Source organism: Kwoniella dejecticola, chromosome 9 (assembly GCF_000512565.2).
Source record: "Kwoniella dejecticola CBS 10117 chromosome 9, complete sequence".
Lineage (NCBI taxonomy): Eukaryota > Fungi > Basidiomycota > Tremellomycetes > Tremellales > Cryptococcaceae > Kwoniella > Kwoniella dejecticola.
In genome coordinates, this window is record NC_089309.1 from 71,223 (window position 1) to 97,942 (window position 26,720).

The window sequence follows — 26,720 nt, forward strand, 5'->3', positions numbered from 1 at the left end:
GAATGTGAATGATCTTTAGATGTCCTTATGCTTGCTTCTGTTTTACTTGAGGATCCGCCGTTACATATATCTCGTTCCGTCCGCCTATCTGTTCCGCGTAGCTGTTGAGCTTGCATCGGCCTCGCCTTCGTCCACTTGCGGCTGATCTTCCTGTATACCAGCTGAAGACTTCTCCACGAGTAATTGCGCAGCCATCAAAGTCCTGAACCTACTTCCCTCTTTCCTCGACTACAGAGGACAAGAACAGTGTTAGCACTTCCGCATGGACCAATCCGAGAAGGTAAGAAGGATCAAGTGTCACTCACCAAAACATCGTATCGCCCTTGCTCAGATACAACCCCATTTTCCAAAACCACGACTCGCTCCGCCCTGGCGATGGACGATAATCTATGAGCAGCCAGGATGACGGTGATATTCTTTTGGCGGATGATATCGTCTATAGCTGCGTTGACGGCGTTCTCGGATGTCGAGTCCAGCGCGGAAGTAGCTGTTTCCGTGCAGAAGTCAAGTCATACGTCAGATGAGCTCAGCGCGAGAGATTGGTTCTCGATCTCGGTAGACGAGGGAAGGAAGCACAAACTCACCTTCGTCCAAGAGCAGAATGGACGGATTCCGTACTAACGCTCGAGCAATACTGACGCGCTGTCTCTGCCCTCCACTCAGACTCGCTCTGCCGACTGCGAATTAGTCGTCAGCAATCTGGAAATGCTTGGAGCATAAGACATGGAGAAGAAAGGGTCCAGCGTAACTCACTGAGAGTATCAAAGCCCTGGGGCAGATCCCAGATGAAGTCACAATTCGCCGCTCGAGCGGCTTCTTCTACATCTTCCCTCGTGGCATCAGGCGAGCCATACGCGATGTTTTCATGGACTGTTCCAGCGAACAGAATAGGATCTTGGAAGACTACCCCGATACGATCACGCCATGACTCTGGGGCGAATTCTCGGATATCTACGCCAGCAAAATAACGCATCAGTCAGTAAATACGGAGTATGAGGGATATGGAGGCTTGAAGCTGGACATACCTGTTCCATCAAACGTAACTTTCCCTTCTTCCGGATCATAGAACCGACTGATCAATTGTTGTATCGATGATTTACCACTACCGCTCGAACCGCTACATTGAGCCAGTCGCATCCATGATTAGCCAACTTCCATTGACGATTCAGGAGAGGTGGGGCATTGTGATCTTGAGCCAGTCAGAGTGTTATAGTACGACTTACACTAAAGCAACACTTGTCCCAGGTTCAATCGTCATATTTATCCCTTTCAGAACGACCACTTCTTGCCTGGATGGATACCTGAATTTGACATTCTCAAATCGGATAGCACCATTTCGTGCGTGAGGAAGTTTGATTCCTTTGTCCAGCGGTATATTCGATGTTCGATCGAGAAGCCAGAATACTCGAGACCCGGCTCCAACACCTAAGCACGATAATATCAGCCTCCCCATACTGTGCGATTCAGAACACGGGAAAGATAGATTTACCTCGCATAAGACCGGTGAAGAACCCTGTCAAGCCTGACACCGAACCTCCCACATAGCTGATCGAGACATTCAGGTCAGCCAACACTTTTAATGACATTAGACTGCAGGGACCTCGTACTTACGCGCTATACATCAATAATGAAGTCAAATCACCGACAGTAATTTCGCTGATTGAGACGAGATGACCACCTGTAAAGTGCAAACATGTCAATTGTGTATTCCATCGTATAGAGGAGCATGCAGAGGTACTCACCGTAACCAAGCAAACAAAGCATAGCTAAGTTTCCGGTCAATCCACTCGCTCCCCAGAAAATACCGGTCATCAAGGCTTCCTTCTTTGCCAGCTGGAACACCTGATCTACTTTCTTCGAAAACAACGTAGCTTCGAGTGGTTGAGAGTTGTAGGCGGCGACGGTCTTGAATGCGTTGAGCTTTTCTTCGGCGGTCTGATTGATGTCCACATCAGGTCAATTAAATAATACAGCTGGGTGTGTTCGTATCGGAGGAAGCAGACGAGACTCACTTTTGACATCTCTCCGACGGCTTCTTGCGTCAAATTGGACAGCTTCCTCAGATATCTACCGTAGAACACCGCGCCGAGGGAGACGGGCGGTACGACACACAGCATGACGAGAGTCAATTTGGCTGAGATCCAGAACATGGCTGCTACACCGACTGTAGCTGAAATAAGAGCTCTATCGCAGATTGGTAAGGTGATTAGCTTTTCCTTGAATTATGACAAATATTATAATCGATGATCAATAGCGCACCTAAGACCATCTGACAGGTTGGACGTGACACTGTCACCCAGAATATTCGTGTCTACACTAAGCCTGGATACTATGTCTCCAGCTGACCTATCGGCAAATTCGGGTTCTTGACGCAGCGTCGACAGGTAGGCTTGGTTCCTATATGGTAATGGACAGGATTAGCTTTAATCTACATGATTCAAGCGTGATACGGGGGGCAATTTTGATGGTTGGTCAAGTGCAGACTCACCTGACTCTAGCTATTATACGCTGACCACTAGTTCTCATGATGATAGCTCGACCTAAACATAACGCAAAGATAAGCTGAGTCTTACAACATAACACGGACAATTGTGATTGTGAGAGACTCACCAGCATTCGCCGTAGCTCCTATACAGAATGTGACTGCTAACAATCCAGCTGCGACGGGAAAAGATAATCCAAGGAATTGTGTCTAGCGGAAGATAGACTAGACTTTAGCTCGTACCTTGATAGACTGGCAGGAGGATTCGAAGTAGTAGACAGAGATTGAGAATTGTTCACTCACAGAGTTCGAAGAGAAGAAGTCGATCAGTTTACCGATCGTGAGAGGTACCAACATGGACACCGAGCTAGATACCAGGAGCTGCACCAATGTGATAGGAAGAAATTTGATTCAGCCGTCCATATCAGCGATAATCAGGCGATGCTTGTTGAGCCCTCGAAGTTGAAGACAACCAATGGAGAGATGATACTTACCAGACCGACTGCAATACCCAAATTCCTACTTTCCGGCTTAGCCAACTCCAGAAGTTTAAGCACGCTACTTGATCCACTCTGTTCTTCTGTGCCCTTCGCATGAGTCTCAGCGACCGGCTTGAGCGATAAGTTGGCTGTTATTCGAGATATTATGGATCGTTTCGACGTTTCTTTAGAGTCTGTTTGGGTTAATGCCGAAGATTCGGTTGGTGTACTGTCGATAGAGGAAGAAGAGGAGGAGGTAGTCGTAGTGAGTTTGGGTAACGAGCGTGAGGAGGAGGAAGCTGACGATGAGTTATGCCGTATTACAAGATGAAGGTTGTCTATCGAAGTTAGTGTTGGGCGTATTTTTTGATCTGCATTTATGTGGTTAGTCAGTCAGTCTGTGATTCTATGGCACTGGAAGCGGCTACTGATGACTTCTGGAAGAGGGGATGTGGTACTCGCCTTGCCTCGAATCACTCGATCTCAACGTAGACAAGCTCCTGCTGAATCTTATACGCGGATCTAGTATGCTACTCCTACTAGATTGCCCTTCTCCATGTCCGAACCCGAACCCGGCGACCCTTACTGAAGAAGTCCCGGCCGAACATCGTAAGAAGCCTCCACGCAGTATCGCGATACCTGGAGTCGAGCTGAGCATGCTTCGAGACTGAGCGTCGAACGGAGGCGCTACCGTCTGTCTCTAGCTGTGCCAGATAGGTAAGGCTGATTCTACGATGAACGAATGATGTACTTGATGAAGTATGAAGAAGATAAAAGTTGAAGTGGATTTGTCATAAACAAGCGAAAAGCGCGATCGGATCTAACAATGTCTGACGGTGACGTACCCGTAAATTGAATTGAGCCGATGAATAACATAATTATCCTTTTCAGCTTCATCGTGCATCGTCCCAACCCATTGTACCTGAAGGAGTTCGTCCTCTATTGGTGACAGGCCTGGGTCAGAAGTGAACAAGGCAACATGATTCGGATTTGTTGCATGAAATACATATTTATTGGCTACACCTTTCTTTTCCACTTTGACCTTCTTTCAGGCATGTCTTGCGTTATTGATCACTTTCCCCCAATAGTTCAACCGCCTTATCCTTGAATTACCGAGTATTCCATTGCATATCTCACCCTCCCCAACAAAGCTTCCCATAGCGAGAGGCACATTCACTTTCGATGTTTCCACGCTTCCTGATTACCCATCTCCCTAAAAGTCACAGATCGGCCCATCAGCTCCGCATTCCCAAAGACTGTACAGATCGAGGCTTATCACAGAAGAAAATGATGCGGCTCTGCTTGACTCACCCCATCTCAGTGGTAGGCTGCCCGTTCCTGTCGGCCAGAGTCCCTTCCTTGGCGGCTGTTCTGAGAGCTTCGTTAGGTGGATCCACAGCTGTCGAGGAGAACTGGACCTTCGAAGAGGGCTGCTGACCTGCTTCGGGCTCTTGAATCGCCTCGGAGGAATAAGGTGAATCGAGTTTGGAAGGTAATGCTTCGGAGGGAGCGTTCTATGAATCGAAGGTGAGAAAATGGTTCATGGTCAGCACGATGTATCCTGCGTAATTGGTTTTAGATGATTCTCTCGTTCTCCTCGATTCCGGTCCTATTGTTTCTGAGCAGCATTGGATGCTCGATCCTTATTGTCTCAGTCCTTCGGTCATACCGAATCCATTTCCTGCTTCCTCGTCGATGCGGATCCTCACCATACTTCGCAGCCCCTCACCTTCTATCATGACTGATAATTTTGAATTTGATCGATCGATGAAGAAGAGCAAAAAATCAACCTACATATCCAGCTTGATTCCCCTCAGTAGGCAAAGCCTTGGCATACCCCTTCGGAGGCTGAGCAGCCATCATCGTCTTGGTCCAAGTCGAAAAAGCCTTCTTTCCTGATTGAGGAGCAGTGGGTGCACCAGAACCACCGGTGGTCACATCCCCTTTTCTAGAAGGCAGGTGAGGGGTCTCAGCTGCGTTACCTTTCCCAGCATCGGCTGTTCCCGGAGCTTGATGTTTCAGGTGCTGGTTCTGTTCCCCTTCCAAATTGGGTTCTTTGGGCTGTCGGGATCCGTCCACGTCTGCTGAGGGGGAAGTACCTTTTCCTGGGTAGTATTGACGCGCTGAAGTGTGGAAGTTCTTGCCTTCCTACATGCTCAGAAGTGAGTCAGTGAGGTGGACCAGCATTTTCATTGCGAAACGAGGTCAGTAAGGTCGAAGAGTTATGCGGGGTGAGTAAGAAAGCTGAGAAGAACCAAGCCGGAAATGAGAGTGGGAGTAAGGGTGTTCCGTTGGGAAAAGTAAAGGTATCAAAAGCTTCGATCCACTCACACTTCGTAATTTCTTCAGATTGTCGAATCCGCCTTTAATCCCCTCCTTGATCCCATCGGTATAACTACCGCCCGCAGCATTCTCCTTCTTCCCAAAATCGACTCCGGGGGCCGACTCATCTTGACCACCAACTTGATCTTTGAACGATCCAGCTTGTCCTTCATCTTTCACTTCTGCTTTAGCCTCGGACGGCTTGGCCGTTCCGCCCGTCGATCCTTGTCTTGCGGCGTCGAATGGCTGAGCATCCCCCTGAGCAGTAGGAGATGAAGTCGCGTCGGATTTAGCGTTTTGTCCAGCTCGAACGGAGGCTGATTGCACGTCCCCATCGGTATGTCCTGTTTGGTGAGCTTTGTCTGTTGAGTGGCCTTGAGTAGTGGGTGGGCCTTTGTTCAGTGATCGAGCGGAAAGGGAGAATGGTCGGGTGTAAGCTGAGGGTAATGAAGGGGCCTTGAGTGCACGGGTGTAGGGGGTGAGTCTGTACATTGTGTAAGTCGTCTGGATTGTTTATGCAGAATAGCTTGTTGGATGTTGGGTATATAAGGAGATGTGGTGGACGAAGAAGGCTACTGGATGGATATATATAGGTCGTATGGTGAGGAGGATGCTCATCGACGTCATAATAAATGAGATCGGCTATATCGCACCGTACCAACCATCGGATTGGTAAGATGCGGGGTGATTAACCATAAAATCCCCAAAAAGGACACACCCTTCTTCCTCATTACATGCATCGACATCAAGCAATTGCAATTGACAGCACGATGTACACCTCATCAGCTCTCTCAGCACCTCCTCCTCCATACGTGCCTACTCCTACATATCGCTCGAGTCACCATGCTAACTCGATCAAACGCAAGAAGGGCATCTCGGCTTTGCCACTTCACTTGATCCACCGGATACTCCACCTGACCCTCGATCAGAGGGCTACCCCGAGCAATTTCTGGTCTGATTCAGAGGAAGAACGAGTCAGGCGAATATGGGCTTTGTTCCGTGGTCTCAGAGGAGTTAACCGTGTCTTCTGGTTGGGTGGGTGTTCTCCATGAGTACTGCTGGATTGAGTTCGCTGTATCCTATACCCAGTGTACCGTATACTGTTCTACTGTCTACTCCGCACAAGTCAAGGAAGCAAGATGAAGAAGCTGACACAATATATGGATATAAAAAGTCGCTACATCGATTCTCCGAGCAATGTACCTAGAATCATACCTCTCGCACATCAAGCCCGATTACTCGTCCGATCCATTCCCGTACGAATCATCGCACCTTGATGATCCTTCACTTGGCGACGCGACCCTCGATGCGTCCTTCCGCTCGGTCTACGAAGGTCGAGGACGAGAGACGGCCGTCTTTGATCGGTATATAGCTGTGAAAGTAGGACAAGAGCTTCGGACGGTCGAGAGTTCCTTAAGCGAAGAGGGGGAAGCTGTAGATGATATTTTCAAGCGATTGCAGGTGATTTACACATCATATCTTTATCTGTCCTAATTATTCGCACTCTACAACTGTTAGCTGACGACAAGATCTCAATCATGCATCGTAGCCAACAGCCCGTATTGAGGATCTCTTATTGACTATACCGTCACAGTACATCATCCCTTCCTTTTCTTCGCCAAATCCACCTCCGAGAGGATTACCTCTACCTCAAAGTCACCTGAGTATCACCTTAACCCCGACGTGGGCTCAGTTGTATCTACACTCCCACCCGCTGTCATCCTCTCGCAGGGGATCTAGAGAATTAGTGGTTGAAGTCAGGAGGATAGGTACGCTTGAAGGAACGGTCAAGAGGATAGAAGATGGGTTAGATGATATACAGCGTAGACTCGTGTCCTGGGGAGGCAGGGTGCAATAATCGTTTGATGATAGAAGGTTGTATATATGTATATGTCTTGTTCCTGTTGTATTATTGTACTAGCTGCTGCTAGTACTATCTAAACATGCATCATCGCTATCAAAATGACCTTGCTCGCTGTGACCATATGCACCGGTAATACGGGAATATCTGATGTGGCGGACATGTACGGTGAAGGATGGTCCTCCACGTGGGAATGATGACGCTGACGCGTGTTGGTTGTATCGAGAAATGAAATGATCAATGCTCATTCAACATCTACAAAGTCACTTACTCACTATTAGTCATTCCATCAACAAGCAAGAGAAGACAATAGCGACGATGCCAGGGCTGACAACCGCACAGGTGGGTAATCATAATGGGAACGGTGCAAGTCAAATCAAGGGGACGAAGCTGATCTGGTTTGTCGCAGGTGACCGAGTTGAGCGCTGTCAATGTGTATGTCCATTCCTGCTCTTCTTGCTCTTCCGCTGCACTGTGTAATCAGAGCTTGAGTTAGTGCCATGTCATGATCCCAAGCTGACACTTGTGATCACTCTCCGGTGCAAAATAGCGTTATACATCCGTTAGTACTATTATCGGTCGTCGACCATGCGGCTCGAGTCCCGTTGTCGAAGAATAAACGAGTGTTAGGTGTATTGTTGGGCCAAGATAATGGGAATACGATAAATGTAGCCAACAGGTAAGTCGGGCGTCGAGCTCATCTTATCTCAGAAGATGCATACAAGCTTTATCGTGGGAAAGCGCTTTGCCTCCTGTTTCTCCTTTCGTTATCTCTCTACTTGGTGACAAGATTGAATGTTGACCTAATAATGGTCTCCATACAGTTTCGCCATACCGTTCGAAGAGGATGATAAAGACCCAAGAACGTTCTTCTTGGATTTGGACTACGTAGAAGAGATGTGGAGGATGTTCAGGAAAGTCAATGGTGCGTGACTTCCCCAAGCGGTATGAATGAATGAATGAATGAGAGTGTCGTGCGGAGTATAGATTGCTAATCCAAGTTCAACTGATATTTCATTTACTCCGCACTCTGCTTCACATCTTGACCGTCTAATTAATCACCAAAAACCATGCCACGGAACAATCATTCTTTTAACTTCCTTGTCGTCACCGTAATGATGAATACAACAGCCAAAGAGCGTCCGATAGGGTTTTACCACACCGGACCCCGCCTCCGTTCTTCCGACTTGGAAATCTCGGAGCTGTTCAAAAGATTCTGCACACGGCCGGTCATGGTGATTGTAGACACGAGGGCGACGGGCGGTAGGGGAGATACAGGTATTCCGACGGATGCGTACTTTGCAGTGGAGGAGATCAAGGATGTGAGCTTTTTTGTTGCGTTCCATCTCGATCCCGATTGGACTGTGGGAGGTAAAGCAGGAGAGAAGAGCTTGGATATCATGATCAGCCAATTCCGTCACAAGACAATCTTGACCCTTCCTCATTTTACGGAGCAATCACTCGAGCAAGAGCGTTGACGCTAATGTGGACATATGCTCGATAGGACGGCACAGCGACTCAACGAACCTTTACACATGTCCCAACCTCTATCGAAGCCGAAGAAGCAGAAGAAATCGGTGTAGAACACCTCTTACGCGACATATCATCCTCGTCCTCCGCACCCTCTTCATCGCTCCTCACGACCCAATCATTATCGACCAAAGTCACTGCCCAATTACAGTCCTTGAAAGGGTTACATTCCCGCTTAGTGGAGATTCGAGAATACCTCAATGCTGTAACGGTCAACAACAAATTACCAATAAATCATCAGATCATCTATCAGCTCCAAGAGATCATCGGACTGTTACCTCAGCTCGGGGGAGATGTCGATCTGGGTAAAGCGTTTAGAACGGGTCAGAACGATAGTAATTTAATAGTGTATTTGAGCTCGATGATCCGGACTGTGTTGGCGTTACATGACCTGAGTGAGTGATCCGATTCTTAGTCTTTCACCGCGGTCTTGCCAGTTCAGCATCCTTGTACACGCCATTCATTCCTCAACTTGGACCTCGGAAATATGGTTCCAACGGAATATATCTTATGATTCGATGGCTGCACTGAAGGAGAAAAACATGATGTACTGATACACCCCATGTTGCAGTCGAGAACCGTATCGAAAATGCTCAGCAGGAGCTGGAAGACTCCAAATCGCCTCAAGATAAAGCCAACGAAGCAGCCGCGCAAGCTGCTGGAGTGAAAGCGGAAGATGTAGCTAGGGCTAAGAAAGAAGCTGAGGAAGAGAAGGAAAAAGAGAAGAAGAAGTAGGATACGTATTACAGATCGTGTAGAAGAAGCTGCAGAATGTATATATCTTGCATTGATGACCAGTGAGGTTGGTGACATGATAACAATGCATCATTGTAAACGAATTGCTGCTTGAAGAGAATGAACTAGTTCGATGCGAAGTACAGCGGATGATGAAAAGATTCATATGTGCTGAGTCTACAAATTCGATATCAGCAGGGGCGGAAAGATCACCAGCTCCTGAAGATGATCTCCGCCGTAAGCTCGTCTCCTGTATAAGCCATTTCCCCTAATGTATGTTTGACGTCCCCCATCTCCAAATCCCATAGCACGTCGGTATCGAACGGGAAGTCGTTATCGGATAGCCACCAAGTTACCAATTGCCAGTCAAAGGTGAAACAATTGTGAGTATCTATCTTCATCGAGGCATTGGTTTTCCAGGTGAAAACATCTGGCTCCTCTTGCCATCGGCGACTGTCATTCGAATTCGGAGGGGAGACAGGCCACCATCGACAATTCTGCCTTGGACCATTAAGACTTTCCATCCCCCAATAAGCCAACTTGTAATTGTAATCACCTCCTGGAGGCGTCGCCGTAAGCAAGGTCTCGGTCTGCGGCTGGACCGCACTATTCCAATCGCCGCTGACCCTCGGAGTTGGGGTGGTAGCTTTGCACAGCGCGTTGATGGCGTTGACTGCGTCGGTCCCGAATATTGATCGATCAGGCTCGCATTCCCCCGAACTCGATGAAGATGTCGAATATTTTTCGCCTGAGAAATCCTTTTTCAACCTGGATAATTACAGTATATCACGCAAAATCAGTCCTCGGTTGACTGGTTTTTGGTCGCTTGTCAGGCAGGTTGGCTGATGATGATATACTGTACCAAATTCTACTCACAGCTCAAGTTCCTGCACGAAATTACTCCGCACCCAATGACAAGCGCCAAACTGAATAAGCATATCCAATTTTGCATTCATGATCAACTGATTGATCTCGTTGACCTCACTTTCGGCGTATCCTACACCTTTCATCCCGTATTCCGCCTTCTTAATCAGCCTTCTGATCGCCTGGATTTTCTCGGTCAATTCGTTCCTTTTCACACCTTTGTATCGCAGGATCCCGAAATTAGATTGCGCCGCGATCTCGCAGAAGAAATTGATCAATCGTTTCCTCTTCTTCTCCGAGTTCCCCACGTCGACATCGCTGGCATTGTACGAAAAGTCGAACTGTCGAGGAAAATGAAGGAGAGGTAATAGTTCCAAGAAAGAATGACTCTCGATTTTGATTGGGATAGGATCTGAATTCTCGAGATTGGTAATCTCCGTATAGACCTCGTTCCATCTAGCATCCCCCTTGATTTGCTCGTGTACCGTCGTAGCGAATCCCCTAGATTGAGAATCGCTCTTTGATACCACGATATTCATCGAGACCCCATTCCGAGCTCCTAGATTTCTCATCCATGTCAAACCTTGAGCCATAGTTCTTGTGGTAGTGAAGTTGACCCGTTCGAGCCGGGAGATGGCGATTCGCATATCGCGGATCCGGCTGAAAGTGAACTGGAAATTGACGTAGGTGATTCGTTGTCTCGACCAACCGGTCATCCACCTATCTCCGTACGTCTGGTTGAATAGCTTTCGCTTTTGCGGATCTTGGCTTTCCTTGATGATCTTCAACGCTTCTTCAGTCCACTCGATTTTGATCGGTAAGAATGTAGTGGTCATTTCAGCGCCCTTGATCTCGAGTATGACAGTGAAGGATCTTTCTGATACGTCCAGATAAAGCAAGTGGTCGGAAAGCGGTATAACACCGTTCTGATTCCGGGTGTTACGCAATCTGGTGGAAACGTAGTTCTGGACACTGGTCACGTCTTTCAGGATGGTCCATCTGATCTTCTTCTCTTCTTCTGAGTGGCTGATATTAAGCGTGCCTTCGCGAGAGATCTCGGCGGGATCAACGATAAATGGTGATTTTCTGAAAGGGATAGATAGGTCCGTGGAGGAAAAAGTGTACCCGATAGCGCCGATTGCAGGGTCAAATCCCTTGAGTGCGTCGTACATTGCTGGAAACCATGGTAAAGTCGCAGGCTTGAGCAGTGTGGTAGGACTGAGAAGAGCAAGAAGAAGAGAAGAAGTGCCTCGGAATCCCTCGAATCTGTCGAACGCGTAAATCATCGAGCTGACTTCGACATGCTGTGTTCCATAGATGGATACGTCAGCATCGCATACAAGCCATATGGGACATAATTGTAGATTATATTGGTATGAATGGGGGATTTTGGATGACTCACCTCGATGATTTGCCAATTATTGAAGTTCGCCACAGAGGGCAGCCAAGCGACGGGACTCTGAGCGAAAATCGGCTCGCCTCCAAAAGCGGTCCAGGCAAGTTGAATCCTCTCTTCGGATCCCGCTGAAACCTGAGAACTCTGATTTGCAGTCTCGTTGGAATATCCGATTGAGCCTTTGAGCTGTACTGAACCACTTGAAGTGCCTCCGGCGATACTTGCATTGACTGCCATGCGAACTCGAGTCTCGTGCTCTGTGCTGGTTTCCTTGCTGGTCTCGGACTTGTTCTGCATGCTGAGCAGCTTGCCACCAAGGAGAATCCTTGTCGAAAAGGCCGTCCCATAATCCCGCAAGAATTCCTGAGCCATGGCGCAGGTTCCGCCTTCTTGCAGAGCCAATAATCGTTTCTTACAATCTGGATGAATCTCGGTGGAAGCTGAGCTGAATGAGAGTTCAACGACGGGGATCTGTGTCAGACTTTGAAGTCAGCGGAAGAGTCCGACAGTGCGTTCCCGTGGCACCCAACGATCACAATACAGGACAACTCACCACCCATGAGGCAACAGCAGTACTAGTGGTATCGCTGGCAGTCTCACGAGAAGCATGTGCAGTGGAATTTTCTTTGTTGAGCGATAAACCCATTTGAACTACGGGGACTGCCACACCCCTATAAAAGTGATATCAGAGCTCTGTCAGCTCTCTTCTGACGAGTTCCCCGAATCGAAAAAGGCTGGTTGAACCCACAGAGCGATCTGAGTGTTCTCTTGGCTGAATCCACTGATAGCGTGTTGCATTCCCTTGATGGATCGGTAAGTCTGAATATCGATCTTGGCTTGTAGACCAGCCTTAGAGTACGCCGGAATCTCTCTTTCGAGCACACGATCATCCAGAATATCCTCAGCGGGCGTTGGCGGTGCTGCAGCCACAACGGGAGGCTGGGTAGGGTCACCATAACCTGGAGTACCATTCTCGTAGTCATTCGTCTGCTTCGCAGGCGCCTAACACAAGGACGTTTATTAGCGAATTCTCGCAGACGACATGAAGGGAAAAAGCCTCACGTAAACGGGTTTCTTATCAGTCTTTCTCATTGTCCGAAAGGCTAAGTGTTCCTTACATCAGCGAAGGTCTGCGCCATTCGTGGTGTACGTACCTGGATAGGGCGCAGGCAGAAACCGCTTCTTATCAGGGGAAGGATAATATCCATGAAGATAGCTTAAATTCTGCTGGACTTTGAGCCAATCCACGCCGGTCATATTCTTCAGTCCGCTGAGATGGGGGTAATACGCATCAGCCATCAGCAATGCGATTTGGCCCAGTAGATATATCGGGGTCGTTTTGATATACTGTACGTACGTATTCTGGAAATCCCCGAACGACATCTGGGAGACATCTCCGCCCATGACGCCTTGTATAGTCTCTTGCATAGTCTGAGCATTGAGTTTGCCTTTCGTCTCCGATGATTGGGGAAGCTGGCCCCTGTTGTAGATCGCAGACTACGCGTGAATTCGAGATTAGTCTCGTAGCGCAGGTAGGGACTGGGGAGGTCCGCTTACTTGGTTCGCTTGTGATGCAGCTTGAGGCGCGTTGAGCTGGTTCATGATGTTCTCAACTGACGGTGTAGTGGGTTCCGCTTGTACCTGTTTGACATCAGCTGAATGGCTCATTCTCGCCCCCGCAGCAGAAGGACTCACTTCAGCAGGCTTGGTCGCAGGAATAGAGTACCAGACCTTGACGAAATGCGTTGACTTCGGATTGTTGGGTTGCACATCTTTCGGCTTTTCGGAGCTCTAGAAGGGGCAAACCAGGTGAGCTTGTTTACAATTCTCTCGTTGTGAACTTTCGATGGGACCACTCACTTCGGTGCTATACTTGGCGTATGACTCGAGAGTCATAGAATCATCCACCTCTTCTCCTTCTTCAAAGCAGAAACGTGCAGTAGATGGTCTGTATAACCGCACCATCGCGCAATATCAGCGAGCGCGCACCGATGCGTGAAATTTAGCAGTGCGGTCTTACAGTTTGGTTCTCAATTGCTTGAGGGTGATGCACTTAATTTCGGTCTTGTTGAGCTTGAGAAGGTCCTCGGGAATAAAAGTGAATGATCTTCCTTTACTCTCGCCGTTAGTCGCGGTTGGGACCAGCTTGACACCGAACTTTTCTGGAAGAACTGAAACGCTCATTGTACCGATTTACTTGTCCTTTCAAGAATGACAAGAGACAGTAAAGCGGGCTTGACCAGGAATCAAAGCCCTTTATATCATGTAGTACACACAGCATAGCCTGATAATCACGCTACCAATAATATTCGTCAGTCTGAAGGACGGGGAAGAAGTGGGGCAGATTGTTTCGTCAGTCTTCGGTCGACACACAAAGCATCCAGGGATCCGAAGAGTCCTCGATCCGCTGATCACTGGTGATGACAGAGTTGTATTGGTTTCCATGAGCGGCCGTAGTAAGTTGTATCACGGGGCCCTGCTGATCAGGGACAGGCATAGGATAAAGCGATCATTGCCCATCAGACATTCGGAGACTTTCTACTTCGGGTCGGGCGTTACGCCGATCAATTGGTGGCTCAGTACGCCAACAGCCTGAGACTAGCCTGGTACAGAGCAGAGTTTGCTCTTCCAGCTTTGACCCTCGGTCGGGAAGCGAAGGGCAAGCGTCGAACCAAGTTTGAGTCTCACGACGCCTTGGAGCCATATGGGGTGATGTGGAACACGGGCCCAATCCGGGACCTTCCCCATAACCATTTTATAGTCATGCTTGTGTCGCTCGTACCAATTCTCATAAGCACCAACTGATTTTAGCTGCGCATCCGATCGCCGGGGTCACGTAGCAAGGATGCAATGATCGCTATATGTCGTTCATTCACCAAAGTCTCTCGCTTCCGCTCGAACCCCGTTGATTATTCCTCCGACTGATCACTACACTTGCAGGGCTTCCTCGGCTCACACCCGCCTAGCTTCAACTTGACGTGAACTTCCATGACACGAGAAACTGAAGTCTCCATCTCAAAAAATAGATGAGTTAAAAGGAGTACCACAAGACTCTAACCCCATCTTGTGACTATCCGCGACCGGTCAGTATAACCTACTGCTTTCGCTCTCACCATGGCCAACCCGCAACAGCCCAATGAGAACTTCAACAACGTCCCAGCCGGTGACACACCCCAACCTCGAGTGACTGACAAGCTCAGAATCCCAGGTTGGGAAGCAGCATATCACGAACAGCCTCTCCACTGGCTGCAGAACCAGACTTGGCAAAATGCGAACTACATCTTGGTCACGGGTTACTTGATCAGGCATGAAGGGAACGTGATCAGAGAGAAACCTATCCCAGTCTTCATCGACTCTGTCGTGTATAATCCCCATTGTGCGCATCTAGTCAACACGCCCAACCTTTACAATACAAATTTCGTGAACATCCGAAATCATAACGGTGTTGCTGGTATGTCCACCTTACCTCCTATACTTTCGGACCCTGCGCAACTGCATGAGCCTAATTACAAGTGGTATGCTAGGGACCGAATTTCTCGAGTTTGCGAACTTGCGATCCGCCCATTACGATCTTCAGTACGCTCAAGTACCGCTTACTAGGCCCGGTAACGCCGCATCGTACTTTATCGTAATCCATCCCCTTCAACGAACGATCAATGTCGTGAGTCACGTCTCCATGCCTAGGACTTGGTAACACAGAGCTCTGAGCTGACAACATGCCTTTTACAGGACCGATTTGTCATGTTCCAGTCGGAGCTTGTGAAGTCAGCGGCAGAGGCTGTTCTGAACAAGGTCACTTGGGGTAATGCCAGTAACCTTATCGAAGTGTGGAAATCTGCTGGAAGCAGACCGTTGCAGCGATTCAACGCGAATCAGTTCCCTTAGGATCACTGGAGATCAGGTCAAGAATCAGATTCAGTCGGACAAGGCACGATAATTTCAGCTAAGGTTTTGATACATAAACATGATTAGGGTATCAGTACAAGTTTTGAGGGATGTCATATTCTGGAAACCCTGCTTTTAGTTCTTATTCAAGAAAGGTCTTTCCGCTTGAGGTGTGATTCGAGCGCCATGTCGTCTTCCATCTTGAGCAGAATCGAAATCTACGATAGCACTGTGTGCTGTGATTCGGTTGTCCCAAAGAACAACAGCTCGAGGAGACCATTTAACCCGGACCTGGAAGTCGACGCCCTTTGCCAAGTGATCGCTGCAGACGGGAGGCGTTCATGGTTTTAGCAGGTGTTCTAGTGAGATGCACGGAATAATGACTGTATGAGTTTGACTTACTATAAAAGGTTCAATATAGCTTCGCTCTCCTCGTGTTTCAAGCCCACAATCCTCCTTGAGAATTGCTTATTGACGAACAAAGCCTTTTCACCGGTGACGGGGTGTTGCCTGACCAGGGGATGAACGTTCTCCACGGGCTCTCTTCTGACTGTACCACCTCTGTTCCCTGCACGAGAAAAGTTGGCTTGTTCAACACCTGAGTGGACCACTTCAAGAGTCTCAAGGTATGCTCTGAATGAAGGTGATAGCCTCTTGTACGCCTCAACTTGGGAGACGTAAGCTGTGTCTCCTCCTGAAGCTGGTGAGTCGAACAGGAAGAGAGTTGTGAGTCCAGGTGGTTGTTCTTCGTAAGTCACCTGTTCGGGATGTAATCGATGAGAATGGGCAAAGACTTGAGATATACAGAAGGACTCACGTCAGAGTGCCATACACTGGAAGTGAAGCGATCGGTGAATTCGTAATTAAAGGTCTTGCTCATGTCTCGGTAGACAAGATGGAATTCAGGATGTCCTTCTGGATGAGCGGAAGTAGGGTGAACGTGCAATCGTCCGAAAGTTCTGTTTGTCGCGACACCACGTCAGCTGCGGACCCTTCAGAAGGTTGATGGCTGCACTCACGATCCCCATTCATTCAGCATCCATTGAGGTGTTTGATCCTGGAAATCCTGGTCTCTAAACACAACGATACCCCGCTCGGCCACAAATCTGGCTAATTGTTGTTTGCCTCTTAAATCGAGTTGAGTGAGCTGAACACCAGAGACATCGGCACCAAATTTAGGAGTGAGCTGTTTTAAGAGGTTCAATAGTCAGCACTTCCGATCCCACTCATATGGAATGGCTAGAACGAACTCACGTCAGACACCTGGGCGTTCTGCAAGAATTCTCTTGGGTTTTCATGCTTCAAAGCTTCCAGACCAGGGTCCTTGTGATCGAAAGCTGTCAAAGGTGGATAAGTGGTATTGTTGAAAGTAGGTAGAGCCCAAGCGTAAGGGTAGGTAGAGTCTTTCTCGCCACCAGCATCCTTATCGTGGTCATATTTGGTGCCCTTGAAACCTGGCTTTTCGGTGTTTTCAGGCGAAGCCGATCGGAGATGTAAGGTCTTCAATGGTTCCGTGAGTGTCTGAGTGACCGTTGACATTGTCGTATGTTGCTTTTGTTCTTTTACTGTTGTCCTGATAGTTGGGGAAATCGGATCAGATGTGAAGAATTGAGAAGAGAAAAAGAGTAGCAGTTCCACCTAAGCTTGATCCAGCGTAGTGCAAGTGTGTGATCTCGTTGTCTTCCGTGGAATATGCCGTGTCAAATCGATTTCGCCTTATAACAGCATCTGTCGTCATTTCAACACATGTTCGGCATGGCCCGGGTCGACCAGTGCCAAAGGAGTCAACGTGAAACCATGAAGCGAGCACGACAGCAGTCCGGAGTGTCAGTATTCGGAATACCGATATCTCCCCTGATCACGCCGTCTGACACATCGTTCGCTAGCCCCAACATGCCTCCTCTGCTTTGATACCATAGTGGAGTTGACAAGTTGAAAAGAATGGCGATGGTGTGATCGTGTCCAGCGTGATCTCGGTGAATTGCGTGATAAGTCATCAGCGATAAGATTGGCGGTCCTCACCGCCGACCATCTCTATGGTGAACAAGACAGCGAGTGAGGCGGTCAGTGTCGCCGATTAAATCAAATCTTCCTCTATCTTTCGATAGAACTTTTGCATATCGAGGTTATCATAGGCATCTCTGCAAGAATATGAAAGGCATTCCAGCTGCATGAATCATCCCGATCGCTAGCGAGACGATCTCAGGTACACGGGAATACTCGTTTGTTATTTAACACAAATTTCCAAAGCAGCTTGTATTTCAATTTCTTCCTCCTAACCTGGTATATTCCAGCCGGACTCACCGGAAATCCTGACAAAGAGGACGTCATGGCTGCATTGTGAGGGTAATAGGGCTATGAACTTTATCAAATGATAAACGATGTCACGCATGTCGTGCTTCCTTCAAGTAGAAAACTTTGAAAGAGATCTCGGGGGTTCGATCGATTGCAAGCTGGTTCACAAATTATATATGATATACATCAACGCCTGCCCACGAAAGTTTACTTCGGAATCTCATACTCTCTGTCACTGAACATCAAAACTTTTCCGCAATGTCCGTGATCCAACCGGGAGTCCCTTCTCCTGCCTCTTCATCGTCAGAGAATCTGTCGACCTCCTCCTACTCGGACAACGAGAAGATCGAAGCCGCTCCAGATCGAAGAAGTTCAGAAGCACCCTTACGTACTCCTCCGCTCCAGACGTCAGAAAAAGGCGCAGCTGCTCATTATACTTCTCAACCGTTGAAAGGTCCAGATGGCAATACTCTGGACGTACTTGACGGGATCCCTCCTTTGGGAGAGGGAGGCGCACCGGCAGCTGGATCGGCATTCGGTAAAGCTTGTCTACGCATCATCGGAATTGGCAAGAAGAATGCAGGACACCATGGTAGTGCGATCGCTACCCAGCCATCAGTGTTCGATACGGCCCAACGAGAACAGTATGCCCCAAAGCACTGGTACGAGGGCCATGCTGCATTCGACCCGTTGTTCAGATGGACGTGGAGTGAAGAGACGAAAGTAGTCAGGATTATCGACTTCAAGATCTTCTTATGGGTAACGTAAGTCGACCTTTTCCTCCATGCTTGACATTCCTTATTTACCCAATTGATCGTTCAGAATCATGTTCTTGGCCCTCGATATCGATCGATACAACATCACTGCTGCGTCAGCGGACAACCTCTTGAAGGACTTGAACATGACTCAAGCCGACTACAATCTGGGTAACACCCTCTTCAGAGTCGGTTTCCTGGTGAGTCGAAGTGTCAGACTGAGAGGTGCTTCGACTGTCAGTACGGCTGACCATACCTTGCGTACAGGTGGCAGAACTCCCTTCTCAATTGGTCTCCAAGCGTTTGGGTCCGGATGTGTGGCTACCTATCCAGATGATCATCTTCTCCATCATCGCGTGTTCCCAGTTCTGGCTCAATGGGCGAACATCTTTCTTGGTCACCAGATTCTTGATCTCGTTCTTCCAAGGTGGATTCATCCCAGATGTAATCCTGTACCTCTCCTACTACTACACGAAATCGGAATTGGCGGTCAGACTATCCTTCTTCTGGGTTTCCAACTACTTGGCAAATCTCATCACTGCCTTCCTCGCTGTCGGAATATTGGAGATGCGAGGTGTTGCCGGTAAAAGTGGATGGGCTTGGCTTTTCCTGCTTAACGGTCTGATCACTTGTGAGTCCACGTTCCGTGATTTCTTTTGATCTGAATAAGGGTGACGGAAGCTGATTCTTTCGGCGGTTTGAATTTAGTGGTTGTTGGTATCCTGTCCTTCTTCTTACTACCACCCTCGGTGTCACAATCGAAATCTTGGCAACCAAAGAGATACTTCACCGATGATCAAGTGAAGATTGTAGTCAATAGAGCTTTGCGAGACGATCCCACCAAGAGTAGTATGGTTAGTCACGATCAAAGTTGTAAAACGTCAGTTGCCGCAAGACTAACGAGAACTTAACAATGCAGCACAATCGACAAGCTCTTCCGATCAAGACGATCTTCCGCTGCATGGGCGATTATCAGATGTACCCCTTATACCTGATCGGTATCCTGTTCGGTATTGGTGGTTATCCAGTATCCCAGTATTTCCAAATATCGATGAAAGGTTTGGGTTTCACCACTCTGCAGAGTAACTTGCTCAGTATCCCCAACATTGTCTGGTCCATCATCAACGTGAGTACTGGACGACCTCGCTTTATCCCTCAGCCTTCAGCTGACTTGATGATTTCTATATAGATTATTGGTATTACCGTCATCTCCGAGGTAGTAAACAGTAGAGCCTGGGTTTGTATGGCGGAAGACATCTGGATGTTGCCCAATTACATTGCTTTGTGAGTCGAGCTTCTTCTGCAGCATGACATTGGACGCCCATACCCTTATCCGCCGACAACTCGTGCGATGGTTTAGAGGCTGATCTGACTCATGACATAGGCTCGCTCTGCCCGATCCTATCGGTTCTTGGACGTACTTCGCCATCTCCACCGTACTTCTAAGTTTCCCATATGTTCACGCTATCCAAGTTAGTTGGACAAGTCGAAACTCCGGTTCAGTCGAAAACCGAACGGTGTCAGCGTCACTCTATAACATTTCCGTCCAACTGTCCGCTATCATCGGTGCTAATTGTGAGTGCCAAAATCTGGTGCCCGGGCCAAGCGATTCCGCTGCTTTCGACTGACAACCCTGTCATCTGTAGTGTACCAGGCAAGCGATAAACCTCGTTACAAGCACGCGAACAGTGCAATTGTGGGCATAATCCTCTTCAACCTCGTTATTCTATACCCCGGGACCAGGTGGTACTATAAAAGCATCAACAAGAGGCGGGAGGCGACATGGGATTCTATGACCTCTACGCAGAAGACGGAGTATCTTGAGACGACTTCAGACAAGGGCAACAAGAGGTTGGATTTCCGTTTCTCGTACTAGATAGACCGCAATTGAGTGGATTGAGCAGACAAGACCAAAGTGATATCGCGACCTAAGTTTATGCAAGCAGATAGAAGGGAATGGAAGAACAATTTGCATGTGGTCTAAAGTGCCGATTGTCGGCCGGATGCACGCCGGCTCGCTCAGGTCCTGGAATAACCGCTCACGGCGGTGACGACAGCCGCAAGTGCGCCGCTCAAGCCGATCGTATTCCAATCTGATAAGTGAAAATGCTTGGCTTCTCGATAATTTCGTCAAATGTCACTACGTTTTCTTCTTTCAAGCGCTGGACTGACTAAGGCCAAGAGTTGTAAAAATGCAGAAAGATCCGCGTTCGAAGAAATGTCAGAATCAAAGCGGTTTGCGTCTGCGTTGTATGATTACTCGCTTGCCTGCTTGCTCTGCGCAGCGACGGTAAAGCACGACTATAGCGACAACTGGGACTAGCAGCTGGATATACCCTACGGGCTTGGCTGGCAATCAAGTAGAATGGGACACAAGGGACTGGCGCCATCGGACCAAGCATCAAGTCAAGTAGCGACTCTTCGACAAGGAAATAATATACTCAAAATGGTCTTAGCAGCACTCATCCCTTTCCTCTTCACTTACACTACGAGACATACCGACACCTTAGAGGTCACCCATGTGAGGAATCTCAACTGTGGAGCTGGTGATAATACCGTGACGAATGGGTATGTCCATCTCCAGAACGGGCATATGTTTTTCTCGCTCTTTGAGGGGAAGAATGAAGCGAAGGACAATGGGCTAGTAATTCAGTTCGAAGGTGGACCGGGAGCAACGGCTTTTGATTATCCATTCATCGGTGAGTACGAGAGTCCTACTCCAGTATATCCATCGTGCTCACCATCTTGTCCGCTGTGGACCTCTTATCCCGATCGTGCCCTCGATCGCTTCCTTGCTCCTTGCTCCCTGTTTTGAGAAGTACGCGCTCATCCCTGATAACGCTCCATTCGTGTTCAGGTGCTGGACCTTGTCAACTGACGCCAGACGGCGAGCCCTCCTTATCCGGTCTTTCACCCTCACCTCATCCTTGGACAGATCACGCCAATTTGCTCGTCGTAGACTACCCAATCGGAACTGGATGGTCATACAATACCAGCGAGCAGAATCCGGCTTCCACTTCCGACAAAGCTGCCGAAGAGTTCGACGATTTCTTGCAAGTCATACTGAAACAATGGCGGCAATTCCAGTCGCAGCCCCTGATCATGTCCACACTCTCTTATGGCGGTACTACTGGCGCGCACATCGCTGCGACTGTGCTGAAAAGGAACAACGCTGTCAAGGATCAACTATTCCCGCGTAGAGTAATCAAGCAATTTGACCAATTGATCTTTGGGAATCCTTTCGCGGATGCTATGTCAGAGATGTGAGTCTCTCTTCTGCAACTCACACCGCGCAACCTGAAGCAAATGCTGATGTATCATGTTGTGCGCTCAGATACACACAATGGGATGTTTTGTGCGATTCCGAGCCGAAAGCGTACAATCAGACGGTATGCAACAACATGAGGAATAATCTCACGATATGTCTCGACAAATTGAGGTATCTCGACGAGGTGGAAAGTACCCAGGAGCTTAGGAAAGATGCCATTCAGCATTGTGTCCAATCGCCCGAGTTGCGATTCGAAGCACCGGCTTACAATCGATATCATCGAAGTAGACCGAAATGTTGGCCGCCTAATACGTGCTTTTGGTGGATGGACAAGTTGACTGAAATGATGAATAGTCAAGAGACGAGAGATTGGGTGAGTGCCGTACAAAATCATGATCTCTTGCTCGGGCTCATTTTACATGTTCACCATCAACTATTGCTTTCTGTGCTGATGCTGTTGACGATCTGGGTAGCTTGGTATCACTCAAGATGTCGAAAGATGGTGGTATGCTGGACCAGCCATGTTTAGATTCATAAACACTGCCGATGTGTGAGTAGTCCATCAAGGCTGTTTACCAATCCAGAATAGGCATTTTCGCTGATTCATAAGATCTTGTAGTTTGCAAAGTGCCTACAAGCTGCTTCGGCCTGTGCTCGAATCTGGCACGAGGTTGCTTGTTCATAGTGGAATGGAGGATACCATGGTCATGCCCAGCGGGACCGCTTCCTGGGTGAGTCAAATATCTTCACTTAGAACTTCCCAATCTCGGTGCTTTTTAGACAGTATGTCTGTCAGTGCCCAGCTGATTGTACTATTGTACTTGATACATAGATGAGAAGATTACCGAATCCTCAACTGAAAGCATTCCGATCAAGCGAGACTCGTCAAGTATCGAACGAGTTGATGACAGGCACTGTGATCAATCCGGGATCTGATTACTCTCTGATATCAGTAAAAGAAGCTGGACATATCGTAAATTATCAACCTGTCCAATTCTGCCTTGTGTTCAACACTGACAATCCATTTTATGTACCCGCTATTTTCCAGGTTATCGAAACACACCCTGCTGTGCTACAAGCGATGGTCAAAGAAGCAGTCAAAGGCGAGAATTACGACCCCTCCCGCTGAGAGATGAATCGCGTAGGAGTGTACTTCATACAATGCATGGTCGATATGAGCAGCAAATCGGTTTATTCACATGGACGATTCTATCTATCTACACTCTTAGGGTATCAGTTGATGGTATGCTTATCGCCTCTTACAGATTACACTATTGTCCATTATTACTGATCATATTTCAAACTCCTCTTTCCACTTATACATCATTCCAACCGATATATTGCTCCCTCCACACACTACTAACACGACTTTGTTGGTCGGCTTGACTTCCATCACCTCGCTCAGCCTGCCACTGTAGATCAAAGCTAGTGTAGCGCCGCAAGCGGGTTCGACTAGGACTTTATGGTCGTCCGCAAAGCGTATACAGGCTTCCACAGCTTCCTTGTCCGACACCAGCGTGGAATGTACGTTATCCCTCAGCCCGTATTCCAATGCACGAGCCGCGATCCGCGTACAGCCTAACGAGGTAGCGATGGACGTTATCCCAGGCAGGGTGACCAATCGTTTCGCTGTTATAGCTTGTGAGAAGGATTCGCACCCGACAGTCTCTACTCCGATCACTTGTGTTGGCGTTGTTGTTTGTGGTAGTGCGGGTGTGAACCCGGTGGTTTGCGACAAGGCGGCGCCGCTTAACCGATCTAAACCTTGACAAATCCCGATCAGGAGACCACCACCCCCGACCGAACAGATGATACCGTCTGGGGATCCGTGCAGCTCTTGATGGACTTCGTGGATGAGCGATTCGGCACCGTTCCATATGTCCGGATGGTCGAAAGGAGGAACGTAAACACCTTGAGGGTCTTTGGGCAGCAAGTTCGTTCGAAGGTATTCGTCCGCATCCGCTATGGTGTTCCCATATCTAATCACCTGTGTCGCACCGGCAGCGATAATTTTATTTATCATAGCTTGTTTCGTTATCGTAGGCACAACCACGGTGGATTTCTGTTTGAGCGTGGTCGCTGCGGTGACGCAACCTAGACCTGCGTTACCGCCTGACGAAGCGTAGAAATGGAGTGGGGTGGTAGAGGGGGATCTTTCGACGGCGCATCGGACTAGGTTGCCTATGCCGCTATGTAGACAATTTTGAATTCAGCCACTGATAAGAAGAAGGGATGACAATCTTGTGCCTCAAGAAGCGAAGGCATGTGAATGGGACAGCGTTGGAGCGACTGGGGTCATGACCAACACAGGGTCCATGATCTGATCTCAGACCGACTCACCGAGACTTGAAGGAACCGCTGGGCTGGAAGTTCTCCATCTTGAGGAAGATTCGACTGACCGTGAGTGGGTTGTCAGCTGCAGGTCTTACGAAGCCACAAGCAGAAATAGCACTCACCATCCTGCAAGCTTAGATAAGGGTACCGACTCAAGTAATGGGGTCTCTATCCATGGACAAGGATACGTCTCCTTCGGCAGGAATCCTTTGGTCAATTCCAGCTCGAGCAATGGTTCAGCTGGAGGGGTAAGGGGCATCACAGTCATTTTGACAGATCAATATATGAGGTTGATATGTTATTACTGAATGATCAGACGACCAGGTTGAGCTAAATTGACGTGTTGCGATTAATATGGTGTTGAACCGAATACTACAATCTTCTGGGATAGGGGGGAAAGATGATCTTCCCCCACTAGGGGAGGCATTATATCATGCTTCGGTACCAACGAAACAGTGTAACATCACTTGACGTTCTTCAGATTAATTTCCCATCATCGCGCTTTTTTCCATTACTCGACCGGATTTTCCCATTTCTGCTTTGTTCTCGATTCCGTTTCCCGATAAGCTCATACCTACTACTATCGTGTATGAGCACTAGCAAGCACCTGATGGTGTCGACTTAATTTCCCATTTTGCATGAGCGGTCTGGATACATACATAGGTTGTTACCTCACGGCCTATTAAGCGGTATTTTCCAATTTCACTCCATCGTGATGATTGTATGTATATATGTATGTATGCGGACTGAACGTAAACAAGACTCGTTATCTTGATTTTCCAACTTTCTGTCAAGCCTTATCTATGCATTGAATTATTTTCCAACAAACGGATCATGACGATAATCCTATGGGAAATTAACCTTTGGTCGTTCCTGATGATTTACCGTACGCGGTATCTGGGTTCCTTGGCAATGGGAAATTAGATACGGTTATGGCCAATCTGCAATTGGCCATGAATGAGTTATGAGGATCATCGCTTCGACCGGTGTATAGATCGGACCAACGGCCGGAACTCCACTGCATGCTTGAAGCTACGTTGTCTAAATGATGGAAGAAGCAAGCATCAAGATGACAGACGGTATTGCCGAATTCTGGCTTGTGCTTGTGTCATGTGTGCCAACGATCTCAACGGAAGACGCGATGATCTGCTGATTATGGCGCCTATTTGCAGGCTCGGAGACGCTACAACGCAAACATCGCATCGACTTGCAACACCGTAAAGTCACACATGATCGTAGGAAACGAGTCAAGGGAGTGCTATGTTATGCATGAAGGAATCGAGCGATTTATCATTCTCTCCCGAGGAGACGATATAGCGCAGATCCAACGGGCACGCATGCCTCCTATGGCCTGGGTAAATTCCTATCCACCCACTGACTGAGACGCTCAGTTTTGATTCCCTTCTTGGCATTCCAGGTATCTTCCAGAGCCCAGCTTACTCCAACATTTCTAGCCCAAATCAGACCGTACTTTGCGCCTAAGTCTTCTGGATCTCTTCGTAGCCTATCTTCCAACTCCTCAATCGTTATCACGCGTTTCTCTACAGTCCAGCCTTTAGTTTCCACCTCGTGCGCAACATCCTCAAACTTGATTGTGTCACTAGCGATGAAAATTACTCCTTCAGGTGGATGTTCCTCGTCCAACGCGATCCTCGATGTCAATAGACCTATTGCTTCCGCCGAGGTGACGGTCAAGCTATTTTCCCAGCTGCCTAAAGCGCTCACTACCCTGTTCTTGAGATCCACCACGCCGAATGAGGGATCGAATAGAAAGGAAGTAAACAAGCCCGTTGAGACGATTGTCCATTTTGTCGCATTCTGAGATCTAAGTAAAGCGCGTACGTCTAGCTGTTCGTCGAACAGCGGTTGGCTTGAGCCTTTGCCTATTGTATCGTAGTCCACACCGAATTGCCAAGGGAAGTAATGAGGTACTTTAGCTTCCAATGCCGCATTTGCCAGATGCAGCTGCGATCCGGGACCACCAGCAAATCCAGTAGCTGATACGACTATATCATAGCCTCCCAAAAGTCTTGCTAATTCGGGTTGTGGGGCGAGGATCTCCCCGTGCACTATTCTCACCGGATAAGATGAGATGTCGGCTTTGGATGATGGACGAAGTAGAACTGCTACGGCTGGCTCGGAGGGATGTGAAGCGAACGCCTGGATGAGTGAGAGGCCGAGCTCGCCCGCGCCGATTATGAGAACTGACCTGATCATTTGGTGGACTGTTGACCGCTCGTCCAGATCTGTTCGGACAGTACAGAGGGCCTGCAGCTCTCCATATATGACAAGGAGGCCTCCACATACCTCCACTGTTGAGCTACTCTGGTATCACTTCGACAGGGAGATCTGTGCAAGATGACTCAAGCACCTCCACCACCTCCACCTCAACGCCGACTGTGAGCGGGGCTCGACAATTGTGCCATATCTTATCTGTGACGATCGTTACCGGAAGGAAATGCATAACATGATGCTGTGCTCTTGACGAGAGGAGGGCATATGTCTCAGCTCAGA

At 48.3% G+C, this 26,720-nt stretch overlaps 11 protein-coding genes across 11 annotated transcripts; 5 read left to right on the plus strand and 6 right to left on the minus strand.

Moving 5' to 3' along the window:
- Positions 1 to 84: 84 nt before the first annotated feature.
- I303_106975 (uncharacterized protein) lies at positions 85 to 3,619 on the minus strand (the record flags this gene model as incomplete). The annotated part of the gene is made up of 16 exons (XM_018409658.1): positions 85 to 228; positions 306 to 487; positions 585 to 677; positions 754 to 951; positions 1,026 to 1,117; positions 1,224 to 1,425; positions 1,490 to 1,545; positions 1,612 to 1,678; positions 1,743 to 1,935; positions 2,013 to 2,184; positions 2,260 to 2,397; positions 2,489 to 2,540; positions 2,611 to 2,692; positions 2,786 to 2,863; positions 2,977 to 3,332; positions 3,397 to 3,619. 16 exons carry the CDS (start codon positions 3,617 to 3,619, stop codon positions 85 to 87), a joined length of 2,328 nt encoding a protein of 775 aa, XP_018260661.1.
- Positions 3,620 to 4,134: 515 nt separating this feature from the next.
- Positions 4,135 to 5,775, minus strand: I303_106976 (uncharacterized protein; the record flags this gene model as incomplete). The annotated part of the gene is made up of 4 exons (XM_018409659.2): positions 4,135 to 4,174; positions 4,273 to 4,475; positions 4,756 to 5,109; positions 5,293 to 5,775. The coding sequence occupies 4 exons, from the start codon at positions 5,773 to 5,775 to the stop codon at positions 4,135 to 4,137; spliced, it is 1,080 nt and encodes a 359-aa protein (XP_018260662.2).
- Positions 5,776 to 6,053: 278 nt separating this feature from the next.
- Positions 6,054 to 7,141, plus strand: I303_106977 (uncharacterized protein; the record flags this gene model as incomplete). Its single annotated transcript, XM_018409660.1, has 3 exons — positions 6,054 to 6,318; positions 6,458 to 6,744; positions 6,833 to 7,141. 3 exons carry the CDS (start codon positions 6,054 to 6,056, stop codon positions 7,139 to 7,141), a joined length of 861 nt encoding a protein of 286 aa, XP_018260663.1.
- A 321-nt stretch (positions 7,142 to 7,462) lies between these two features.
- On the plus strand, positions 7,463 to 9,409 carry I303_106978 (uncharacterized protein; the record flags this gene model as incomplete). Its single annotated transcript, XM_018409661.1, has 7 exons — positions 7,463 to 7,486; positions 7,554 to 7,579; positions 7,695 to 7,823; positions 7,969 to 8,069; positions 8,276 to 8,466; positions 8,649 to 9,069; positions 9,246 to 9,409. 7 exons carry the CDS (start codon positions 7,463 to 7,465, stop codon positions 9,407 to 9,409), a joined length of 1,056 nt encoding a protein of 351 aa, XP_018260664.1.
- Positions 9,410 to 9,618: 209 nt separating this feature from the next.
- Positions 9,619 to 13,853, minus strand: I303_106979 (uncharacterized protein; the record flags this gene model as incomplete). Its single annotated transcript, XM_018409662.1, has 12 exons — positions 9,619 to 10,177; positions 10,286 to 11,577; positions 11,676 to 12,140; positions 12,223 to 12,340; positions 12,418 to 12,671; positions 12,732 to 12,772; positions 12,824 to 12,939; positions 13,027 to 13,166; positions 13,227 to 13,310; positions 13,365 to 13,460; positions 13,530 to 13,617; positions 13,690 to 13,853. The coding sequence occupies 12 exons, from the start codon at positions 13,851 to 13,853 to the stop codon at positions 9,619 to 9,621; spliced, it is 3,417 nt and encodes a 1,138-aa protein (XP_018260665.1).
- A 930-nt stretch (positions 13,854 to 14,783) lies between these two features.
- Positions 14,784 to 15,554, plus strand: I303_106980 (uncharacterized protein; the record flags this gene model as incomplete). The annotated part of the gene is made up of 3 exons (XM_018409663.1): positions 14,784 to 15,120; positions 15,194 to 15,330; positions 15,399 to 15,554. 3 exons carry the CDS (start codon positions 14,784 to 14,786, stop codon positions 15,552 to 15,554), a joined length of 630 nt encoding a protein of 209 aa, XP_018260666.1.
- Positions 15,555 to 15,689: 135 nt separating this feature from the next.
- Positions 15,690 to 17,093, minus strand: I303_106981 (uncharacterized protein; the record flags this gene model as incomplete). Its single annotated transcript, XM_018409664.1, has 5 exons — positions 15,690 to 15,876; positions 15,957 to 16,312; positions 16,372 to 16,513; positions 16,574 to 16,740; positions 16,809 to 17,093. 5 exons carry the CDS (start codon positions 17,091 to 17,093, stop codon positions 15,690 to 15,692), a joined length of 1,137 nt encoding a protein of 378 aa, XP_018260667.1.
- A 1,014-nt stretch (positions 17,094 to 18,107) lies between these two features.
- On the plus strand, positions 18,108 to 20,480 carry I303_106982 (uncharacterized protein; the record flags this gene model as incomplete). The annotated part of the gene is made up of 8 exons (XM_018409665.1): positions 18,108 to 18,613; positions 18,672 to 18,804; positions 18,872 to 19,235; positions 19,313 to 19,458; positions 19,524 to 19,730; positions 19,794 to 19,888; positions 19,989 to 20,179; positions 20,251 to 20,480. The coding sequence occupies 8 exons, from the start codon at positions 18,108 to 18,110 to the stop codon at positions 20,478 to 20,480; spliced, it is 1,872 nt and encodes a 623-aa protein (XP_018260668.1).
- Positions 20,481 to 21,050: 570 nt separating this feature from the next.
- I303_106983 (uncharacterized protein) lies at positions 21,051 to 23,001 on the plus strand (the record flags this gene model as incomplete). Its single annotated transcript, XM_018409666.2, has 7 exons — positions 21,051 to 21,303; positions 21,462 to 21,867; positions 21,939 to 22,245; positions 22,346 to 22,422; positions 22,492 to 22,603; positions 22,705 to 22,845; positions 22,921 to 23,001. The coding sequence occupies 7 exons, from the start codon at positions 21,051 to 21,053 to the stop codon at positions 22,999 to 23,001; spliced, it is 1,377 nt and encodes a 458-aa protein (XP_018260669.2).
- Positions 23,002 to 23,163: 162 nt separating this feature from the next.
- Positions 23,164 to 24,474, minus strand: I303_106984 (uncharacterized protein; the record flags this gene model as incomplete). Its single annotated transcript, XM_018409667.1, has 3 exons — positions 23,164 to 24,061; positions 24,213 to 24,266; positions 24,329 to 24,474. The coding sequence occupies 3 exons, from the start codon at positions 24,472 to 24,474 to the stop codon at positions 23,164 to 23,166; spliced, it is 1,098 nt and encodes a 365-aa protein (XP_018260670.1).
- A 1,076-nt stretch (positions 24,475 to 25,550) lies between these two features.
- Positions 25,551 to 26,423, minus strand: I303_106985 (uncharacterized protein; the record flags this gene model as incomplete). The annotated part of the gene is made up of 1 exon (XM_018409668.1): positions 25,551 to 26,423. One exon carries the CDS (start codon positions 26,421 to 26,423, stop codon positions 25,551 to 25,553), a length of 873 nt encoding a protein of 290 aa, XP_018260671.1.
- Between the last annotated feature and the right edge of the window lie 297 nt (positions 26,424 to 26,720).